General features: G+C 50.5%; 1 protein-coding gene across 1 annotated transcript in view; it reads left to right on the top strand.

Moving 5' to 3' along the window:
• The window catches only part of CSNK2A2 (casein kinase 2 alpha 2), a 364,482-nt gene that overhangs the window by 140,307 nt on the left and 205,217 nt on the right, over window positions 1–18,958 (top strand). Inside the window, exon 4 of the mRNA XM_086947793.1 lies at window positions 3,520–3,570. Within this exon, the coding sequence (XP_086803919.1) occupies window positions 3,520–3,570 (51 nt within the window). The remainder of the gene's footprint in view (window positions 1–3,519; window positions 3,571–18,958) is intronic.

The raw sequence follows: 18,958 nt of genomic DNA, 5'->3' as shown, positions 1-18,958 counted from the left end.
AACCCCTGATTGATTGATTGTGGGCACATGTGCATGATCCCTGTGCCTCTACAGCACCTAGGGCCATTCCTGGGCACTGTAAGTGCAGTGATGCCATTAAGACTATATGGTGCTGGGAGATTGTCGTTACGAACTCCACAGCACCATAATGGCTACATGGAAGACTGAGAAGTTTGATATCAAACTTCTCAGCACATTAAACCCACACTGATGCCAGTGTGGGATTTAATGTAAAATGGACTACAGAGGGCATCTTAGAGATGCCCCCAGAAACCTAACCTACAGTCCACGTCTTGTCTGAGAGGCTGCCTAGGCTGCCACACAGCAGACATGTTGCTGGACTCCTGGGTGAAGAGCCCCCGCTCTCCTGGGCCTGCAAAATTGCACATCCTGCGCGAGTTGCTCGGTCTTCTCCCCCAGGATGGGCAGGGGGAAGCTTCAAAGGCATGCCCCCTTTGTGAGCTTTTCCAGGCCACTTGCTGTACTCAGCAACTGGCCCCCACCGGTTCTGACCCCAACTCTGGCGGGAAGACTGGCGGGAAACCCTACGTGAGGAAAGGGGGTGTGCCAGCCTGTGCCAACTCAACCAACTCAACCCCTCAGGTGGAAGAGGCGCGGTGAAGCACATCTCCAGGCTCCGGCCATCTTGAGGATGTCGAGCCCTGCCCAATCAGAGATAGGCTCCCTCCCACAGGAGAGGAGCAGCATAGGGGGTGTACTCACCCCAGGACAGGGACCCATTGCTCCCTGCCCTTCTCCTACCTGTAACGCCCCTAAATTTAGTATTTAGGGGCACCCTGAACCTTCCTTCCTCCGATCCCGATTCGACAACAAGAAAGAAGATCAAGACGAAGACCTGCCTTGCAGCTGCTAACAAGAGGTCGACACCAACTGATTTGGCCCCAGCCCTACAGGCCTGTTGACCCTTGAACCTGCTCCTGCTAAATCACGGCATCTCCTGTGGACAGCAACCTTGAAAACCCCGGAGGACCTGCCTGTCTTGAACCTCTTAAAGACTGGGACTCCCATGAGCAGTGTTTCTGCTCAAACAGCAACACACCTGGTGCCAGCCAGGAACTGCAAATCCAGCCACTCTGCACCCGCCGAGCCCGGTCTGTGTCTGAGTGGACAAAGACCCCGCAGGCGATTGCGACATGAAATCCAGTGCCCAAGGACCCTCCTCAACGACCCAGATGATGCCTGCAGTCTCACAACAGGAGATCCCTCCAACCGCGAGAGAGGGTAATATTTCCCGACGGCAAAAGACACCCCTGCACCCGGTGCCCTGTGTGCCCAACTCATGGGTGTCTACCTATCTTCCAAGATCCCAACTTACCCCTCAAAGTGTTGGTCACCCCTGTAGAGTCTCCGTTCGCGAACCTGCAGGCCTTTGTTCACCTTCCAAGATCTCCATTGACTAACATTGAGCGCCAGACGGCTCAAAGCCACCCTGCACCCAGCTGCCCGAGTCAATGCCCGGAACCTTAACTCTGCCAGTCGAGAACTTACCCCAAAGCCGATAACTCACTTTTCTTCCATAGAGTAACATTGACTGGTTTCACTTGAAATTAAAATATTCATCTAAAATCAGCTGAACAACAAATTCTGATTTACTCACCTGTTAACAGGAGAGAACCCAGTGCTGCATCATTTAGCCCAGCACTGACCCTGAAAAGTAATTTTAACCATACTTACCAGTAACTTGAATTTCCTTCCATAGGAATCCATTGTCTGCTTTTCACCAGAAAAGTTTCAAAGTGTCGATTTTCATAAACTACAAATATTCCTTAAAAATCGCCTGTATGACTTACACATTCTTTCAACTGTTTACAGGAGATGCACCAGTGCTGGATCCAGGATCCACCACTGAGTAAGAAAAAGTAACAATAACACTACTTTCCTGCTAAGTGAATTTCCTCCCGTAGGATAACATTGGTGATGCTGTGTGGCAAAGTTTTTAAGTGTCAACTTTTAAAATAGAATAATATTCCTTAAAAATCACTACTGTAACCACGCTTTTAGTCAACTGCTTACAGGAGATGTCCCAGGACTGAATCTAGGATCCAGTCCTGTGGTTAGAAAAGTAATCCATAAAGTAACTAATTGCATTTACTAGAAATTCCCATTAAGCTCAATGTTGCATTGTGTTTGAAATTGTGTACCCCATTGCAACAACTGTAAGTACTGTACAGTCTATTGCCTATTTGCAAAGTATTCAAAATAAAGTAATTCATTCTGATAAAGTATATTTTGATACCTTGTTGATTCTAAAATAAAACAACCATTTATTTTGATACAAAACAATTGGCCTAGAGTTCATTTGAGTTGAGTGCGTGAGACCATTTGCTGACTGTGTGTACAACAAATGCTTTACACTGTCCTCTGATAGTGCCTTACTGCTTGATCAAGCTACCACTTTAGAGAGTAAGGCTGTATCTAACTTGAGCCTCTGCCAAACCTCTGGGGACTGTGGACTCTGTACACACTGTACCTTACTTTGGTCCAGTATATACAGAGCCACTTTCTTACAGGGAGGACCTGGCCTGGCAGTTCGGGCTGGACTGTTCCCATTGGGTGCAGGGTCAAGAGACTGATTTGCATATGGCTGGATCCAAACTGGAATGGCATGGTGAGCAAAAAAACGATGGATTTAGTCCCAGATCTCTGTACTGGTGTGAATATGAGACATTGTTCTGCATTCTGTCCATTAATTGGTTTTTTTGGGTGTGTAATCAATTACTTAAAATCCTAACGACTGTTGGATAGAAGGCTACGGTAATGAACGCATTCCAGGATTCCACTATAGTAATCATCAGTGAGCTATCTCAGACATTCATGCCTGTTGCAATCGTTTCCACCCCACTGTGGAACTGGTTCTTTCTGCACACCAGAGAGATCAAATTGAGTTTGCACAACAAAACACAATTGGGAACACTTTGGTGTAGCCAGTTATCATTTATGTTTCTTGTTCTTACAAAACCAGCAGAGTAACATATTTGTGATGGTAATGGCCACCCATTTCTTATTAAAGCTGTACCTACCTATAATCTATTGTGTGACTAATTTGTGTATCAATAAATCATTAACCTATCCAGCCTCATTGTTGCTTCAGGTAACTTTACGTCCGAACGAAAGACATGGAGTAATGTAAAATCCTATTGGTTTACTTTTGTAGTGTGAACTATTTTCCTTGACTTTGATAACCCACTTTGTCACCTCATAACAGATAAGCATAGATAAGCATAACACACTGGTGTTGGCAGTCTGCCTTTCATTTCTGAAATGTAGTGCTCTTATAGTATTGGTATAGGTCTGTCTACCCTCTGTCTTGGGAAACTGATCAAGTCCACTTAAAAGTAGGGAGGAAGAAATTAGAGGTAATTTCGATAAGAAAAATATTACTTTACAAATCTGATCTGTGATCTATTAATAACCTGTACAAGGAGGAATATGTTTGTTTTCTGCTGCTCTTTGTGCTGACAACAAAGAATTTTCTTTAATTCATCTTTCTTTTTGCAGTCCAAGACTCCAGCTCTGGTGTTTGAATTCATCAACAACACAGATTTTAAGGTGAGTTAGGGTTTTTTGGGAAGGTAGTAGAGGAAAGGAAGGAGTTCATTGTTTGATTTGGGTGGGATGAACTGATATTTACTTTTGTGTAGTGATAGAATTGTATGCAAGTTCTTTAATCTTTGTTGCCAGAAGACATCAGCCTTCTCTGGATTAATTATACCCCATTTTAACTACAGTGGGTGTGGCCTCATCCCTGAAGGAAAATCTCTGGGCGATCTTTCTGCACCCTCAATCAGCCTTTATTCTCTCTGTTTGTGCTCAATTTTAGCTCTGTTTTCAGTGTGCTTTGTGCCCTGAGCTGTTGGTACATAATTTTCATGTATTTTTATAATGTCACGTGCTAAAATATTCCTACTGGTCCATGTGAATCTAGGGTAGAATTACTTGGCGCTCCTTTTTTTGAGAAAGGACAGTCACTTTTCCTCATTTCTTGCATGGTAAGAAATTGTTGTGACAACATTGGAGACTGTGGTTAGTGGCAATTTACCATCCTGAACTGCCACAGTTAGAGCAGCTGTTTCTTCTTCAGGCCTTCCAACTGTACACTTTTCAACATCACCAAATCTTTTTTCTATTTTTATTTCTTTGTCATTTCAAATTGCGTTAAAAACACCCAGCCATAATTATCGTCGAAAGTGCTTTTCTCAGGCATGTTTTACATTTTGTAATCATGCTCTAAAGCATTATCCAGCAAAATGCACACATGCAGTAAAAAGCACACGTCAACCCCTTCTCGTGCTGCAGAATTAATCAGTCTCTCAGTTACAACAGAAAACAAGGGGCAGAGAAGTTTAAAAGTCCAACTCAATTCAGCATGATTTTGCTTCAACCAAGCAAAATATATAGAACTCAAAGGATTATCTTGTAATGGCCATCAACATTTCAAACATAAGTGTGCAAGGGTTCAGGAGCCCTTCGGAAATGACAACCAGAGCTGTCTGGTTATTGCTGCTATTTTAGCATGTTGGAAAAATTGGCCTCCTCCTAGTGCGAACGTCTCCATCGCATCTGTCAGAGTTAACAAACAACTCGCCAAATGCAGATCCGACGCATAATACAACCTCCTTCCCATTATATGGAACTTCTAAAAAGGGCGCACTTTCCATATATCTAGTTCTGGCGCATAGGGCGCTCTACCTGTTACCCATCGCACCACTCTTCCCCCACAACCATCCAATCTGGCGGATTAGATGTGGAAATACTTCAGGCATGACCCCACTGCTCATCAGCAACACCCCCAGCTGGTAGCCATCAGGGGTGCCATCTATAGAGGCCCTCTCCAATTTTGCTCCTCATCTAGGCAATGGATAGTGTTGTAGATGTGCCCCATAGTAATAAAGTTCCAGATCGGTGACCTCCATTCTGCCCTTGACCCATTCTCACTGGAGAGTTCTATGGTTTAGCCTAATGCTTTTACCAGCCCAAAGGAGCTTCACCAGCAAGTATTCAAGCTCTCGGAACATCTTGTTCGAGGCATGTGACCTGTAGATCACATGCTTTGCATAAGTCTGCCATCTAGTGTTTGGTGTTTGCACTTTATTTTTGTTAGAAGAAATCTTTTCCAGTCACGAGGTAGGTGGCTCCTCCTTTCGGTGATAGTGAGCACGGACTCCATTGTTAGATTGATTTTATTTTTTTTTTCTTTCGCCATCGGGTTCGGACGTGAATTGCTGCACTCCGGTTCAACACCGTTCTCGAGTTCCCCTCCGTGCGCAATCCACTACTGTCAACGGTATTGTATCTTGATCGCGTAATTCTGCCTTCGCGTATCCTATCCATTTCTAAAACTTGGATCGGAAAGTCTTGTGCAAGGCCTTTGGACCTAGCGAGGTAGACTTAGTTTGCAGTATATGGAACCGACTCCATTTCAATTCTTCCCGGGGTGCCTCTCTAAGTACCCCCGCACCGATCTACACGACGTGTGCAATTTGTGTTTATCACTCGAATACAACGAAGACAACTGCAAAGCTTGCAGATCGTTCTGATCGCAAAAGACGCTCCGTGACCGTCGGGCTCGACGTCTCGAAATGTATCCGCAACACAGACTCTGCTCCAGATCTTTTTGTAGAAAATGTCGACCAGGAGATCATAGAAGCACGTGGAGCTGGGGCAGAGGAGGAGGAACACATCTTGTCCGAGGAATACTCCGACATCGAGGAAGATATCACACCTGGTCAGCGTACCGTGAGTATAGATACTCCTCTGCCCCAAAAGGTACACTCTTAATATGGCTCCAGTCCCTCCTCTGCCTTCTGGCCAATGTCGGCACCGAGAAACTTTCGACCACTCCGCCTTCGGGCCTGGCACCAAAACACGTATTAAAGCCTTCCGGCTTGGGACCCAGTTGCCTTCCTTCGGGGACCGAAGCCAAAACTTCAGCACCGGAAATCAAATCCACTTATCCCTAAAAACACTTTACCAGACTTAGGATCCAAAATCCTCAGCACAGAAATCCTTGGCTCCGATATCATCCGCACCAAAATGTTCTACACTGAAAATTCTGGCCCCAAGAGAAAAAGCGGCTCCTCCATCATCTAAGGAGCCTTCTTTGGATGTTCTGCTTGCTAACACAGACCCCAAACAAAAAGAACTTATCAACCCTAGTACAGGACATCTTTATGCAAAGTTGCCAGCAAAAATAAAGCCAGAATTGGAGGACTCTTATCATATCCCTCTAAATAGAAAGAGTGTAACTACTAACACTTCTCCATCCCCTTTTTCCTTCATATTCTCCATCTATTGATCCTAATTTGGTCATAGGACCCACAACTTTTCCTCGGCCACAATCTCCAGATTATCAAGATGATGGGGACGAAGATCAAGATGGGGACACACATGCGGATGTGTCACAAGACAATGCTCCAGACCCATGGGCCGACTATAACACTGATCCCAATAATAACGACCCAGACCTATACCCATTTAAGTCTTCTCCTCCAGGTGACAATGTGGGGGTTCATTGAACTGCTTAATAGAGCAGCACGGTACCATGGAGTACAGCTCCATAAGGAGCATCTTGAGGAGGATTTTTTATTTGAGACAATAAGTGCATCGCAAAAGACTGCACATACACTACCTATGCTCAAAGGTATGTTAAAACATGTAGATGAGGTATTCAAAGATCCAATGCGAGTTAGGGTCCTCACACCTAGCGTTGATAAAAAATATAAAGCTGCACGTACAGACCCAATTTACATCAGGGGTTAGGTTCTATTAGATTCTTTATGGGTATCAAATGCTCATAAACGAGCTAATTCTGAAACAGGAGACATCCTGCCTCCAGATAAAGAATCTAAATTAATAGATGCCTCTGGCAAAAGAGTAGCAGCGCAAGCAGCCAATTATTGGCACATCGCTAATACACAAGAACTCTTAGCAAGGAATGACATAGCTCATTATGAAGAGCTAGAGCAGCTAATCCAAAATCTTCCTGATGAGCATAAAGCTAAAGCTCATGACCTCACCCAGGAAGGGAAGCTTATTTCCAACACTTCAATCAGGTGTGCTCTTCTCGCGCTATTAACACCAGCGGCCTACTTAGACGTCGAGCTTAGGGTATCAGAATCTGAAAGAAACACTATTAGTGATAGATTCCTTACCTTAGAATTACCCCCAGGCGTCATACTGGCTCCGGAAAGTTTTTAGTCAGCAGTACCCCTGCGCGTCGGTAGGAGTCATCCTGCGGCTTCGCGTGCGTCGTTGGCGCAGTGATGACGTCATCGGAGCTACTTAGACGCTCCGACGTCAGTTCTTTCTTTTTCCGCGCCAGCAAGTACAGATCCGGGAAGAGCAAGTACCCCCAGTCAATTTTTGACTGACTTTTACGAAGCCTTTTACCTCATTGTTTCAAGTCGATCGACTCCTGGTGTCGTAGGGATGCCCAGTTTCAAGACCTGTGAGGACGGTCATTGCATGATGTCGGTGACGGACCACCACTGCTTGTGTCTGTACTGCCCGGGACACGACCACGACCCCAAGTCGTGCACCGTGGCGCCGAAGACTTTGCAGGAGCTGTCCCGAAAGTTGCTTGAAGCCCGGCAGTCTGCTCTGTGCCGCTCAAGGTCCCGTGAGAGGTCGAGGGACTGGTAGCAGAGTCGTCATCACCACTCCTCTGGATCGAAGTCTTCGCACTCTGGGTCAGGGAGGTCGAAGCATTCCAAGAAGAAATCGAAGAAGCATCGTCGCGCTTCGACTTCCCTTCTCGCGATGCGCTGAGGGTGTGGGCGGTGCCACCCCCGCAGCTCCTGCCGAGCCTGCGCCGTCCCCCCGGTCTACCCCCCTTCCCGGGTGCAGGGACGACGCCTGCCCAGGTACAAGAGTTTCTGATTGCCATGGCCCGGCGCTTTGGGCCGTCTGGCCCCGCTGGTGCGTCTACGGGCCCCGCGGGCCCGACGGGGGTCCTGCCTTACCATCTCCGGCAGCTCCGGCCCCAGTGTTGCCGCTGGCCCCGCAGGCCCCCCACGGGTCCTGCAGTGTCGGCTCTGGCACCGCAGGCCCCCCAGGGGTCCAGGATCGGACCCAGATCGACGGTATACGCCTGTAGGTGGAAGAAGTTTGTTGCATGGTGCACAGCAAAGGCTGTATTTCCCATTTCTGCCCCTCTTTCAGAGGTCCTTCTTTCTCTTCTCTATTTGTCCCAGCAGGGCTCTGCTCTGGGCACTATCAAGGGCTATTTCTTGGCCATTTCTGCCTTTTCTAAGTCTCCCAGATCAGCCTTCCCTTATCAAGTCCCCTGTTGTAAAAAAAATTCTTGAAGGGCGTCACGCACAAGTTTCCTCATGTTACTTTCGTGATGCCTCAGTGGGACTTGAATCTAGTTCTTACCTTTCTGATGTCCGCTCCCTTTGAGCCACTTCTTTATTGCCCTCTTCTTCTCCTGACGCTAAAGACTGCTTTCCTGGTTGCCATCACCTCTGCCAGAAGAGTGAGTGAGCTCCAGGCTCTTTCTTCTAAACCTCCTTTTTTCTCTGTCCATCCGGACAAACTTGTTCTGAGGACTCGTCCTTCCTTTCTGCCAAAGGTTGTCACTGCCTTTCACGTTGGGTAGACCATCACGTTGCTCACCTTTTTTCCACCTCTGCATCCCTCTAAAGAGGAAGAGAGGCTCCACCATCTGGACCCAAAACGTGCGCTCTCTTTCTATCCGAGTCGCACCAGCAGTTCCGGTTGCAATGCCAGTTTGTTGGCGCCAAGAAAGGTCGGGCTGTGCACAAACGGACCGGACCATCTCTCGGTGGGTCATTCTGTGCATAAAGGTTTGCTACTCCTTGGCTAAGGAGAAGCCTCCGGTGGGGTTGCGCGCCAGTTCTACCAGGGCGACAGCGGCCACTTCTGCTCTGGGACGCTGTGTTCCCTTGCAGGACATTTGTCAGGCAGCTACGTGGGCCTCGCTGCACACGTTTACCAAGCACTACTGCCTGGACAACTAAGTCCGGAAAGACTGCTTCTTTAGCTATTCTGCTTTCCAGGACTTTCTGGTGTGATCATGGTTCGCAGACACACCACCGGGGTTGGTATTGCTGCAGTATTTATTCCAAGGTAAGGAATCTATCACTACGTGTTTCTTTCAGATGCACAAGTTACTTAACTTGGGTAACAATATGTCTGTAAGAAACATTAGTAGTGATAGATTCCTTACCGCCCCACCCATCCTCCCTTTTCTGCGATCTGATTTCTAGGGTTAAGGCCATCCCTTTCAGGGCCCTGGTATCATGGCACCAGTGGTCAGTATCTTGCATGGCTCTGCAATCCTGGCGCGGAAAGTCGTGTACAGAACGGACGTCAGCGCGTGTGGGCGCGTCTTAAGTAGCTCCGACGTCATCACGGAGCCAATGACGTACGCGGAGCCGCACGACAACGCCTACCGACGTGCATGGGTACTGCTGACAAAACACTTTCCGGATTGTCTGCCGCCTGGGGGTAATTCTGAGGTAAGGAATTAATCACTACTAATGTTTCTTACGGATATATCGTTACCAAAGGTATGTAACTTGCGCTTCAAGCTTCCATTTTAAATTTACTATTTAACAAGAAACATTTATTTGGCCCTACAGTTGACACTTCATTAGAAAAAAATGAAGAAAGACACTGAGGAAGCCTAATCGATGGGAGCACTGCAGACACCATCAAACCGTGGTTCCTTTCGCTGCTCCTTTTATAGGGGATGCTCAAAGACCATGCCTACTGACGGGTCGCTACCTCATTTTTTTGAAAATCTGTGTATTGGCATAGTGATTAGAGCTATAGTACAGAAAAATTATCACATTATAAAGCCATATATAGGTGTGCTCTATTAAGCAAGGTAATAGCAGGTACATTGTACATTTTAACATTTTGTTTTATTTCTCAGTAGGTGAACAAAACCCTTAGGAACATCAGTATTCCCACCCCCCACCCCGAATAGTCCCACCCCAGACACTCTTACATCACGTGTGCATATATTAGTTGGTACTTGGCTATACCCGTATAACAGCTCTTTTCAAAAATGATATTCTATACAATCAGTCAACGACATAAGCAACAACATTATGGGTTATCCCATAGCATGAGCAAGTGCACCAGGACTTCTATAGTACATGCGAGCCCACTGGGGGGTAGATTTTAGTTCAGTCTATAGGTAACGAAACATTAGACTCATCATCATCACCCCCTGTCTCGAATAACCCCAGCATGGCAAACCACTCCAGTGAAATCGGCGTTTTCCTGTGGCACCTGCCCCGGCGAGCGAGTCAATGATAGTGGCCCAGTAATAGCCTAGTTTTGGGCAGGCCCATAGCATGTGTACCAGCAACGCGTCGTCCACAGTGCATCGGGGGCATGTGTCGACAGCGTCAGGGAACATGGCGTGGATGCGGTGTGGCGTCAAATACGCCCTATGTAGTATCATTAGCTGAATGAACTTGAATTTGGGGTTCCTAGCCACTTTTTGGGGAAATTGAAGGATACGCTCCCATTCCTTATCTCTGAGTGGCCTCCCTATGTCACCCTCCCATTTGATCTTGAGGAGCGATAACGGGACCGCCCTACCTGATCTGATACGCGCAGTAAGCCATTTAGTCAGGTGACTTCCCGTTCCCATGAGGTACTGCATTGTCATCAAAGGCTTCGTGGGTGGTTCCACTCCCTCGTGCGCCCACCTTCTTGTTACGTAGTGACGGAGGCCGGCATGCATGAGGAACGATCCCCTGGGAACACCATGTGCGTTCCTGAAGTCTTCAAAGGACAACATGTGTCCATCTGCAAAGAGGTCTCCTACGTGCGTCACACCAGCGTCGTGCCATGACATGAGTATGTGAACCGTGAGCCTACCCGACTCCAGCGGGATACCCAGTAGTGGGATTGTGGGGGCATATGATGTTATTGGGGTCGTATATTTTATCGCTTTCCGCCAGTATTGTACTGCAAGCCGGAGAAGCGGAGGGGTATCCCTCGGTAACTCCGAGCGGGGCAATAGTAAGACATGGATTTTCCCTTTTGAGTGGTCTTCCTCCGTCATGTCTATTTCATGCAGGTTCCGACCCGCTAACCATTATAAAATATGTGTATATTCCGGAAGCGCAGCGGACGGGCGCAGCGGGGGCGCCGTTTGCGCGCCGAAGGCGCGCCTAAGGCAAGCCCGTCTGCGCCCGTCCGCGACGGGACCGCGCCCAGCGCCAGCCACGCTGTAGGTAAGAGTAGGGACGATACGCGGATCGTTTGGTCCAGGTCTGCATTACTAGCTCTGAATACAGACAATCACTGTCATGCGCTCAGGTACGACCTGGCCAACGTTACACCTCCGCGATCATGTCCGGTGTGCTACAAGACACTTCGCGACGTTCCCCCCCCTAAAACAGCAGTTTTAAATTCCAAAATAGGCTCCCCGATTAACCACCCTAATATCACTATTAAAGCCGCCCTACTAAATTGCAGATCCCTCCCTAGGCATGCGGATGATATCCGGCTGCTACTAGAGGACTCCGATTGGGACGCCCTATTTCTTACAGAAACATGGCTGTCTGTGGATAATGTAGCTTCTATCTCACTGGCTGTCCCACCAGGTTACAAAATGAGCGTCTCAAATAGAGAAAATGATAAAAAGGGCGGTGGGGTAGCGATTATTTTTAAAGACAAATATACACTGTCATCCTCAACGCCTACCTCCATCCCAGGCATTGAGGGGCTTCATTTCTGCTTTCAAATAAACCCCCATCTGTCCCTAGCCGGCCTGATTATCTATCGGCCTCCGGATTGCCTTACCAACTATACCGCCGAACTGATGGACCTTATAGTCCAAAGCTCAATAGTTCACCCCCACTTTATTGCAGTTGGCGATTTTAACGTTCACATTGACAGTCCAGACTGCCCCTTAGCCACCCAACTTATTTCTACACTGGAAGCGGCGAACCTATTCCAAATTATCTCGGAACCAACGCACAAGGCAGGCCACACGTTGGACCTGATATTTTCCAATATCCCAGACTGTTCAGCTAAAACCGCACAACCACTGCTTTGGACGGATCACTTTTTAATCCCTTTTTCTTTCTCCCTCCCCTCCCACCACCAGACAAAAGGGAGACGATCCTATGTTCGCAGAAACTGGGCTAATATATCAGCAGAGACTCTCTGTCCTGCTCTCTCAGCCACTACTCCAACTTTGTCATTAGATGTGAACTCGGACGCTGTGGCTCTAAATCTTTGGATAGGTAATACACTGGATACCATCGCGCCTGCAAAAATCGCTACATCACGCAGAGAATCCCCTTCGGCCCCATGGTTCTCGACCGAGCTATTGGCTGAAAAAAGTCATTGCAAAAAACTAGAGCGTCTCTGGCGAACAAACTATTCCATATCAGCAAAAATTTGCTACAAAGAAGCCCTGCCTTAGCTCAATTCCATCCTATTTCCCTCGCCGAGGCCATAAGGGAACTACAAAAATGTAAATCAGGGGCTCCTGATGACCCATGCCCGCCCAAGCTCTGGAAAATGATGTCGGACTCAATTACCACCTCACTGCTACACATCTGGAACACATCCATAGCAACAGGTCTATTCCCCGATTGTTGGAAACATGCCACACTCCTGCCTTTAAAAAAGAAACCAAACGGTGCCCCGGATGATCTTAGTAATCTCCGGCCAATCTCCCTGTTGGCAGCCCCTGGCAAAATGCTTGAAAAACTGATACAACGCCAACTAAATAGGTTCATAGAAGAAAGAGACATATTGCATGAAACCCAGTCAGGTTTCAGGGCGGGCTTTAGTACCGAGACCGCTCTGATAGAAGTGGCTGAGGCGATCAGGTGGTCTTTAGATTCAGGAGCATCGGCTATGTTGGTGCTCCTGGATCTATCTGCCGCTTTTGATACTGTGGATCATGGGAGGCTACTGTCAAGGCTAAAAAACACAGGCCTGGAAGATAAAGCTCTGGGCTGGCTACAGTCTTATCTCACTGATCGTACCCAGAAAGTAGCCTTGGGCCCCCTTTCTTCAAAACCCAAACCCCTCTGGTGTGGTGTCCCTCAGGGCTCGGCCCTCAGTCCATTACTTTTTAATATTTATCTGGCTCCACTCTTTTCTCTTATTGCTAAATGGGGCGTCAAGGCGATTTCATACGCCGACGACACACAACTAATTTTCCCCTTCTCGGATGTTTCAGAGGCAGCCTTCAGCAATATGAAGGGATGCTTGCGAGATGTTGCCAACTGGATGAATGCAAACAAACTCAAACTGAATGCGAGTAAGACGGAGGTCATCTTCTTTGGCAAACATACTCGGCCCCCCCCAAGTCTGTGGTGGCCCTCCGAAATGGGTTTTCCTCCTCTACTCAGCACCAATGCGAAAAATCTGGGAGTAAGATGGGATGAGAGTCTCTCCTTCTCTCCACATATACAGCAGGTCTCTGCGTGCTGTCTCCATAAACTAAGAAACCTACGCAAATTTCTGTCCCTCCTGCCTGAAGACTGTCGCAAGACGGTGGTCCATGCTACAGTCACTTCCAGACTGGACTACGCAAACGGCCTCTACCTTGGCCTTCCCAAATATCTGGTGCAACGATTGCAGATCGTGCAGAACGCGGCTGCGAGACTACTAAAAAACATTCCTTTTAAACAGCATGTCTCTCCGCACTTGCGCGATCTGCATTGGCTCCCTGTAGCCTGCAGAATCAAGTTTAAAGCTCTAACTCTGGCGTTTAGAGCCCAAAAGGGGACCTGTCCCAACTACTTAAAGCTTAGACTCCCCAGATACTATCAGGAGAGATGCTTGCGTTCAAATTCACGACACCAGCTTTCTATCCCCCGCGCCAGGAGAGCCAGACTTGGAGGCAGATCCTTCTCTGCCTGCACGGCGTCACTCTGGAACGCCCTACCGGCCAACATCCAATCGGCTCCAACGGAAGCCAGTTTTAAGAGGCAGCTAAAGACTTGGCTCTTTTCCCAGAATAACTAAACACTCCCTCCCCTTTCTCCGCCCATTCTGCCTGGAAAAATGATCACTCAGCGCCGGGACACCTCCTTGCGAGGTAGCTGTTCGCGCTATATAAATATCGGTATTATTATTATTATTATTAGGCCAGCCACTGTAGCTGACATGCGAAATTGTAGGCTCTGAAGTCTGGTACTCCCATACCCCCTGTCCCAGAGGTGAGCTGCAACTTAGCCAGTCCTATGCGCCTCCGCCCTGGTCCCCATATGAGTTCCGTAAGGAGCGTGTCTAGCGCCTTGAACATAGTAGCAGGGATCAGGAATGGCAAATTAGTGAAATAGTAAATAAGGCGGGGAAGCACTACCATCTTGGAGATTGCCACTCTGCCGGCCACCGATCGAGGCAACGATAGCCAAAATTGTATCTGTGACTTGAGTGCCCTCATGGCCCTGCCGAGGTTGCCATCTAACATCTCCTCGGCGTCCCTGTATATTTGGATCCCAAGGTAGCGGAAAGTGGTGTCCGCCATTTGAAAGGTGTGCGGTGTGAAATGCAGTGGTGTAGTTGAGCCAGAGACCGCAAAGCAGTACCCGTATAATTTGTGTTCACTTATGGTGAGGCCCGATAACGATCTGTAGTCCTTAAATAGTTGAGGTATAGGGTCCAGGTCGCCCCGCAGATCATGGAGGTATAGGATGATATCGTCAGCATAGGCGGACACTATATGAGTCGTCTCGCCTCTCCGGATGCCTCGGTGGGGAGCCACAGTCCGTAGTTTACAGAGCAGCGGTTCAAGCGCCAGGATAAAGAGGAGCGGGGAGAGTGGGCAACCCTGTCTGGTACCTCTTGCTATGGCTAGCGGCTCTGAGATGTATTTGGACGTGCGCACCTGAGCCGTAGTGTAGGTGTATAGTAGTTTGACCCACGCAATATATTCGGGAGGTATCCCGAATTTCGTGAACGTAGCAAACATGAAATCCCATCTTAGGGAATCAAAGGCCTGTTTCAGATCTAACGAGATGCAGCCCTCAGTGCCCACATCTGCCGGGTCTATCTGAAAGAAACCGGTTAGTATTAGATTCCTTACCTTAGAATATCCCCAGGCGTCAGTCTGGATCCGGAAACTTTAGCGTAGCAGTACCCCTGCGCGTCGGTAGGAGTCGTCTGCAGGCGTCCCCTGCGGCTCCGCGTTCGGCGTCGTGCGCCGTGATGACGTCGCTGGAGTATATAGACGCCGCCTCCGCGCGCTGACGTCAACTCTTCTTTTTTCCGTGCCAGTTAGCGCAGATCCGAGAAGTGCAGTACTCCGGTCTTTTGACCAAGTTTTTGATCTTTGATCTTTTTGAACTCTTCTACGGTGCCGGTAGGATGCCCGGTTTTAAGAATTGTGACGACTGTGACCGTACGATGTCGGTCACAGACCATCACCGACTCTGCCTCCGGTGCCTGGGCCCCGACCACGACGTGGACGCCTGCGTCGATTGCCGGGCCTTGACGAATAAAGCTAGACGGGAGCGGTCCCGCAAGCTGCTCGAGCTCCGGGTGTCGGCCCCGCGTCGAGAGCGGTCCTGGTCCGGCCGGAGGTCAAGGGAGCGTTCGAGGGAGCGGTCGCGGAGTCGTCACCGCTCCGGAAGTCGTCACCATTCCTCTGGTTCCTCAGGTAGGAAGCACAAGAAGTCGGGGCGTCGTCATCGTACCCCCGACTCCCCCGCGATGCGGCCAGGGGTTCGGGTGACCCCACCCCCGCGGCTCCGCGTGAGTCGCCGACGTGGCCTGCTCCATACCCTGCGGTCCCTGGGCAAGGCGCGTCACCCGAGGAGATAGAGGCGTTCCTCATGGCCATGAGAGCTCTGTCTCCTCCGGCGGGTTCCGCGGCGCCTTCGGGCCCTGTGGTCCCGTCCGGGGGCCCTAGCGGTTCGGGTGGTCCTGCCTCGACGCCGTCGGGTGCTCCGGCCCCGGCTCCGCCGACTGCTCCGATCCCGGCGCCGCAGGGTCCCTCAGGGTCGACGCCGGCTAGTCAACCGGCCTCTCCGGTGCCGATTCCATCGGGGCAACCCCTGGCGCCGCCCCCGCGCGGCGCCGGTGCTTCGGTGCCGGCTCCGGGCGGCGCCGCCCCCATTCCCTCTCCGCCTCTCCGGCGCCGGACGCGGAGTCGGACCGGCGTCGTCCGACGCCGGGCTCGAAGCCGATGGGGCCTGTGAACCCCGAGGAGCCGGTCTACATTGTTGACTCCGAATATGGTGAAGATGTAGATTACGGAGAGGAGTGGGAGGGGTCTGAGGACCCTCTGACCCGTGAGTGTCAGTACGACGTGGACTGGACCGGGTGACTTGGGTGATGCCAGTGGTCTGGACGACTCCCCCAACCCTGGCTTTGTCTCACCTCCTACCGTGGCTTCGGAGGAGGGGGCAGCTTATTCAGTGGTGTTGATGAGGGCTGCCAAGGCCCTAAACCTTGTGCTCCCAGTCGCGGCCGTGAGGACTAGCATCCTCACTGAGGTCCTCAAACCGCAGTCATGCCCACAGGAGCCACTGCTGCCGTTCAACGAGGCCTTAACTGACGTTCTTTTGGGCACGTGGACCAGGCCCGCTTCAGGTTCGCATGTTGACAGGAACGTGGCCAGACGCCACCGTCCGTGTTCGGACGACCCCAAGTTTCTGTCCACCCATCCCACCCCTGAGAGTCTGGTGATCCAGGCCTCCACTTCCCAAACCGCATTCCCGTCGGCCCCGCCCGACAGGGAATCTAAGAGGTACGACCAGTATGGCAAAAAGGTCTTTTCGTCCTTGAGTCTGGGACTGCAGTCTTGCAACACCGCGTGCCTCTTGGGCCGCTACACCCACTCTCTGAGGGATACGGTCGCGGACCTGCTGCCTGAATGCCCGCCGGAGGTACGGGCTAAGCTCGGCAAGGCTATGATTGAAGGCCGAGACGCAGCAAGATACTCCATCAGGTGTGGTCTTGATACGACCGACTCACTGGGCAGAACGATGTCCATGACGGTGGCGATTCGTCGCCACGCCTGGCTGAGATCCGCCAACTTCTCGGCAGATGTCCAGAATGCATTGATAAACATGCCGTTTGATGGCAGTCGCCTGTTTGGCGACAAAGCGGACCACGCGCTGGAGCGCTTCAAGGACTCCAGGGTCACGACCAAGTCCTTGGGTCTCTCGACCCAGCGCCAGCAAACGGGTTCGTTTCGCTCCTTTCGTGGCCAAGGAAGGGGCAGTCCCACACGGGCTGCCAGCCACGCGCCGCAACAGACTTATCAACGCGGTGGCGGCCGTGGGAACCGCCGGGGTGGCGGTCGGGGACAGCGGCGAGGTCAGACCACACCTCCCCCCGCAGCATCCGCCACTAAATCCTCCTAGTCCGTGCTTTCAGGGCCACATGACGCCGGTGGGTGGCAGGGTTCGCCATCACCTCTCCCAATGGCGCACGATAACATCGGACAGGTGGATGCTGCAGCTCGTCCGAAGGGGCTACTCCCTCCCCTTCGAGACCACTCCTCCAGCCATGCCACCGCAGAACCACCGTGTGTCGGGGGACCACTTGACACTTCTGCAGGAGGAAGTTACGGCCCTCTTGGCCAAGGGCGCCATTGAGCGCGTTCCTGGGCCAGAAGTAGGACGTGGTTGCTATTCCCACTACTTTCTGGTGCCCAAGAAGGACAAAGGGGGCCTACGTCCTATCTTGGATCTAAGGAGCGTCAACGGTTTCCTCCGGAAGGAGAAGTTCAAGATGTTGACTTTGGCTCAGGTCTTGGCTGCTCTCGACCCGCAAGACTGGATGGTAGCATTGGACTTGCAGGATGCGTACTTTCACATCCCCGTCCTGCCGGCCCACCGGCGTTACCTACGGTTCACGGTAGGCCACGAGCACTTTCAGTTTATCGTGCTCCCCTTCGGCCTTACCAGCGCCCCACGGGTGTTCACAAAGGTGATGGCGGTGGTTGCAGCCCATCTGCGCAGGTTAGGGGTTTCAGTGTTCCCCTACCTGGACGACTGGTTGTTGAAGGCGGGCTCGCCCCAGACAGTTGTCCACCACCTTCAGATGACGGCAGACCTCCTGCACGAGCTGGGGTTTTCCATCAATGTGCCAAAATCACACCTGTGTCCCTCTTAAAAGCTCCTTTTCATCGGAGCGGTTCTCGACTCGGTGCAGTTTCGGGTTTATCCTCCGGAACGGCAGGTCCAGGATATACAGGCTTTGATTCCCATCTTTTAGCCGTTATCCCGGGTTTCGGTAAGGTTGACGCTGCGGCTGCTGGGGCTGATGGCCTCCTGCATCCTTCTGGTGCATCACGCCCGGTGGCGGATGCGGGCTCTGCAGTAGGACCTGAAGTTTCAGTGGGCCCAGCATCAGGGCAACCTGTCCGACCATGTCCTGATCTCAGAGGGCACTGCAAGACAACTGCAGTGGTGGCTTACGGACCGCGATTGGGTCAGAGGCAGATCCCTCTCCCTTCCCCAACCAGAGCACGTTATTTTGACGGACGCGTCCCTCCAGTGCTGGGGAGGCCACCTGGGAGAGGCAGAGATCAGAGGCATCTGGTCTCCGGCGGAGTCCCGGCTCCATATCAACCTGTTGGAGCTCCGGGCGATTCGTTTGACACTGAAAGCATTCCTCCCCTTTGTCAACGGGAGTGTAGTGCAGGTGTTCACGGACAACACCACCGCCATGTGGTACTGCAACAAGCAGGGCGGGTGGGGTCGTGGACCCTTTGCCAGGAGGCTCTGTGTGAGAAGTTGGCCTGATATATAATGTTCACTATTCTAGTGAGCACTTTGTATCAGTCCAAACAACCCTTATTGATGATTGGTTGTAAGTCAACCTTATAGACCAGCTATCCTAGTAGCATGGATACGAGCAGTCTAAGGCTAAAGACTCGAGAGGGCGTGTTAAGCCAGCTGTTATACCACACATGTACCCCTTGAACACCCAGTGAAAGGACACCACACAAGTGTTATGAAAATAAACAGTG

The sequence above is a fragment of the Lissotriton vulgaris genome, chromosome 12 (assembly GCF_964263255.1).
Source record: "Lissotriton vulgaris chromosome 12, aLisVul1.2, whole genome shotgun sequence".
Lineage (NCBI taxonomy): Eukaryota > Metazoa > Chordata > Amphibia > Caudata > Salamandridae > Lissotriton > Lissotriton vulgaris.
Note: the sequence above shows the minus strand (reverse complement) of the source record. Positions and strands in the feature narration are given on the sequence as shown.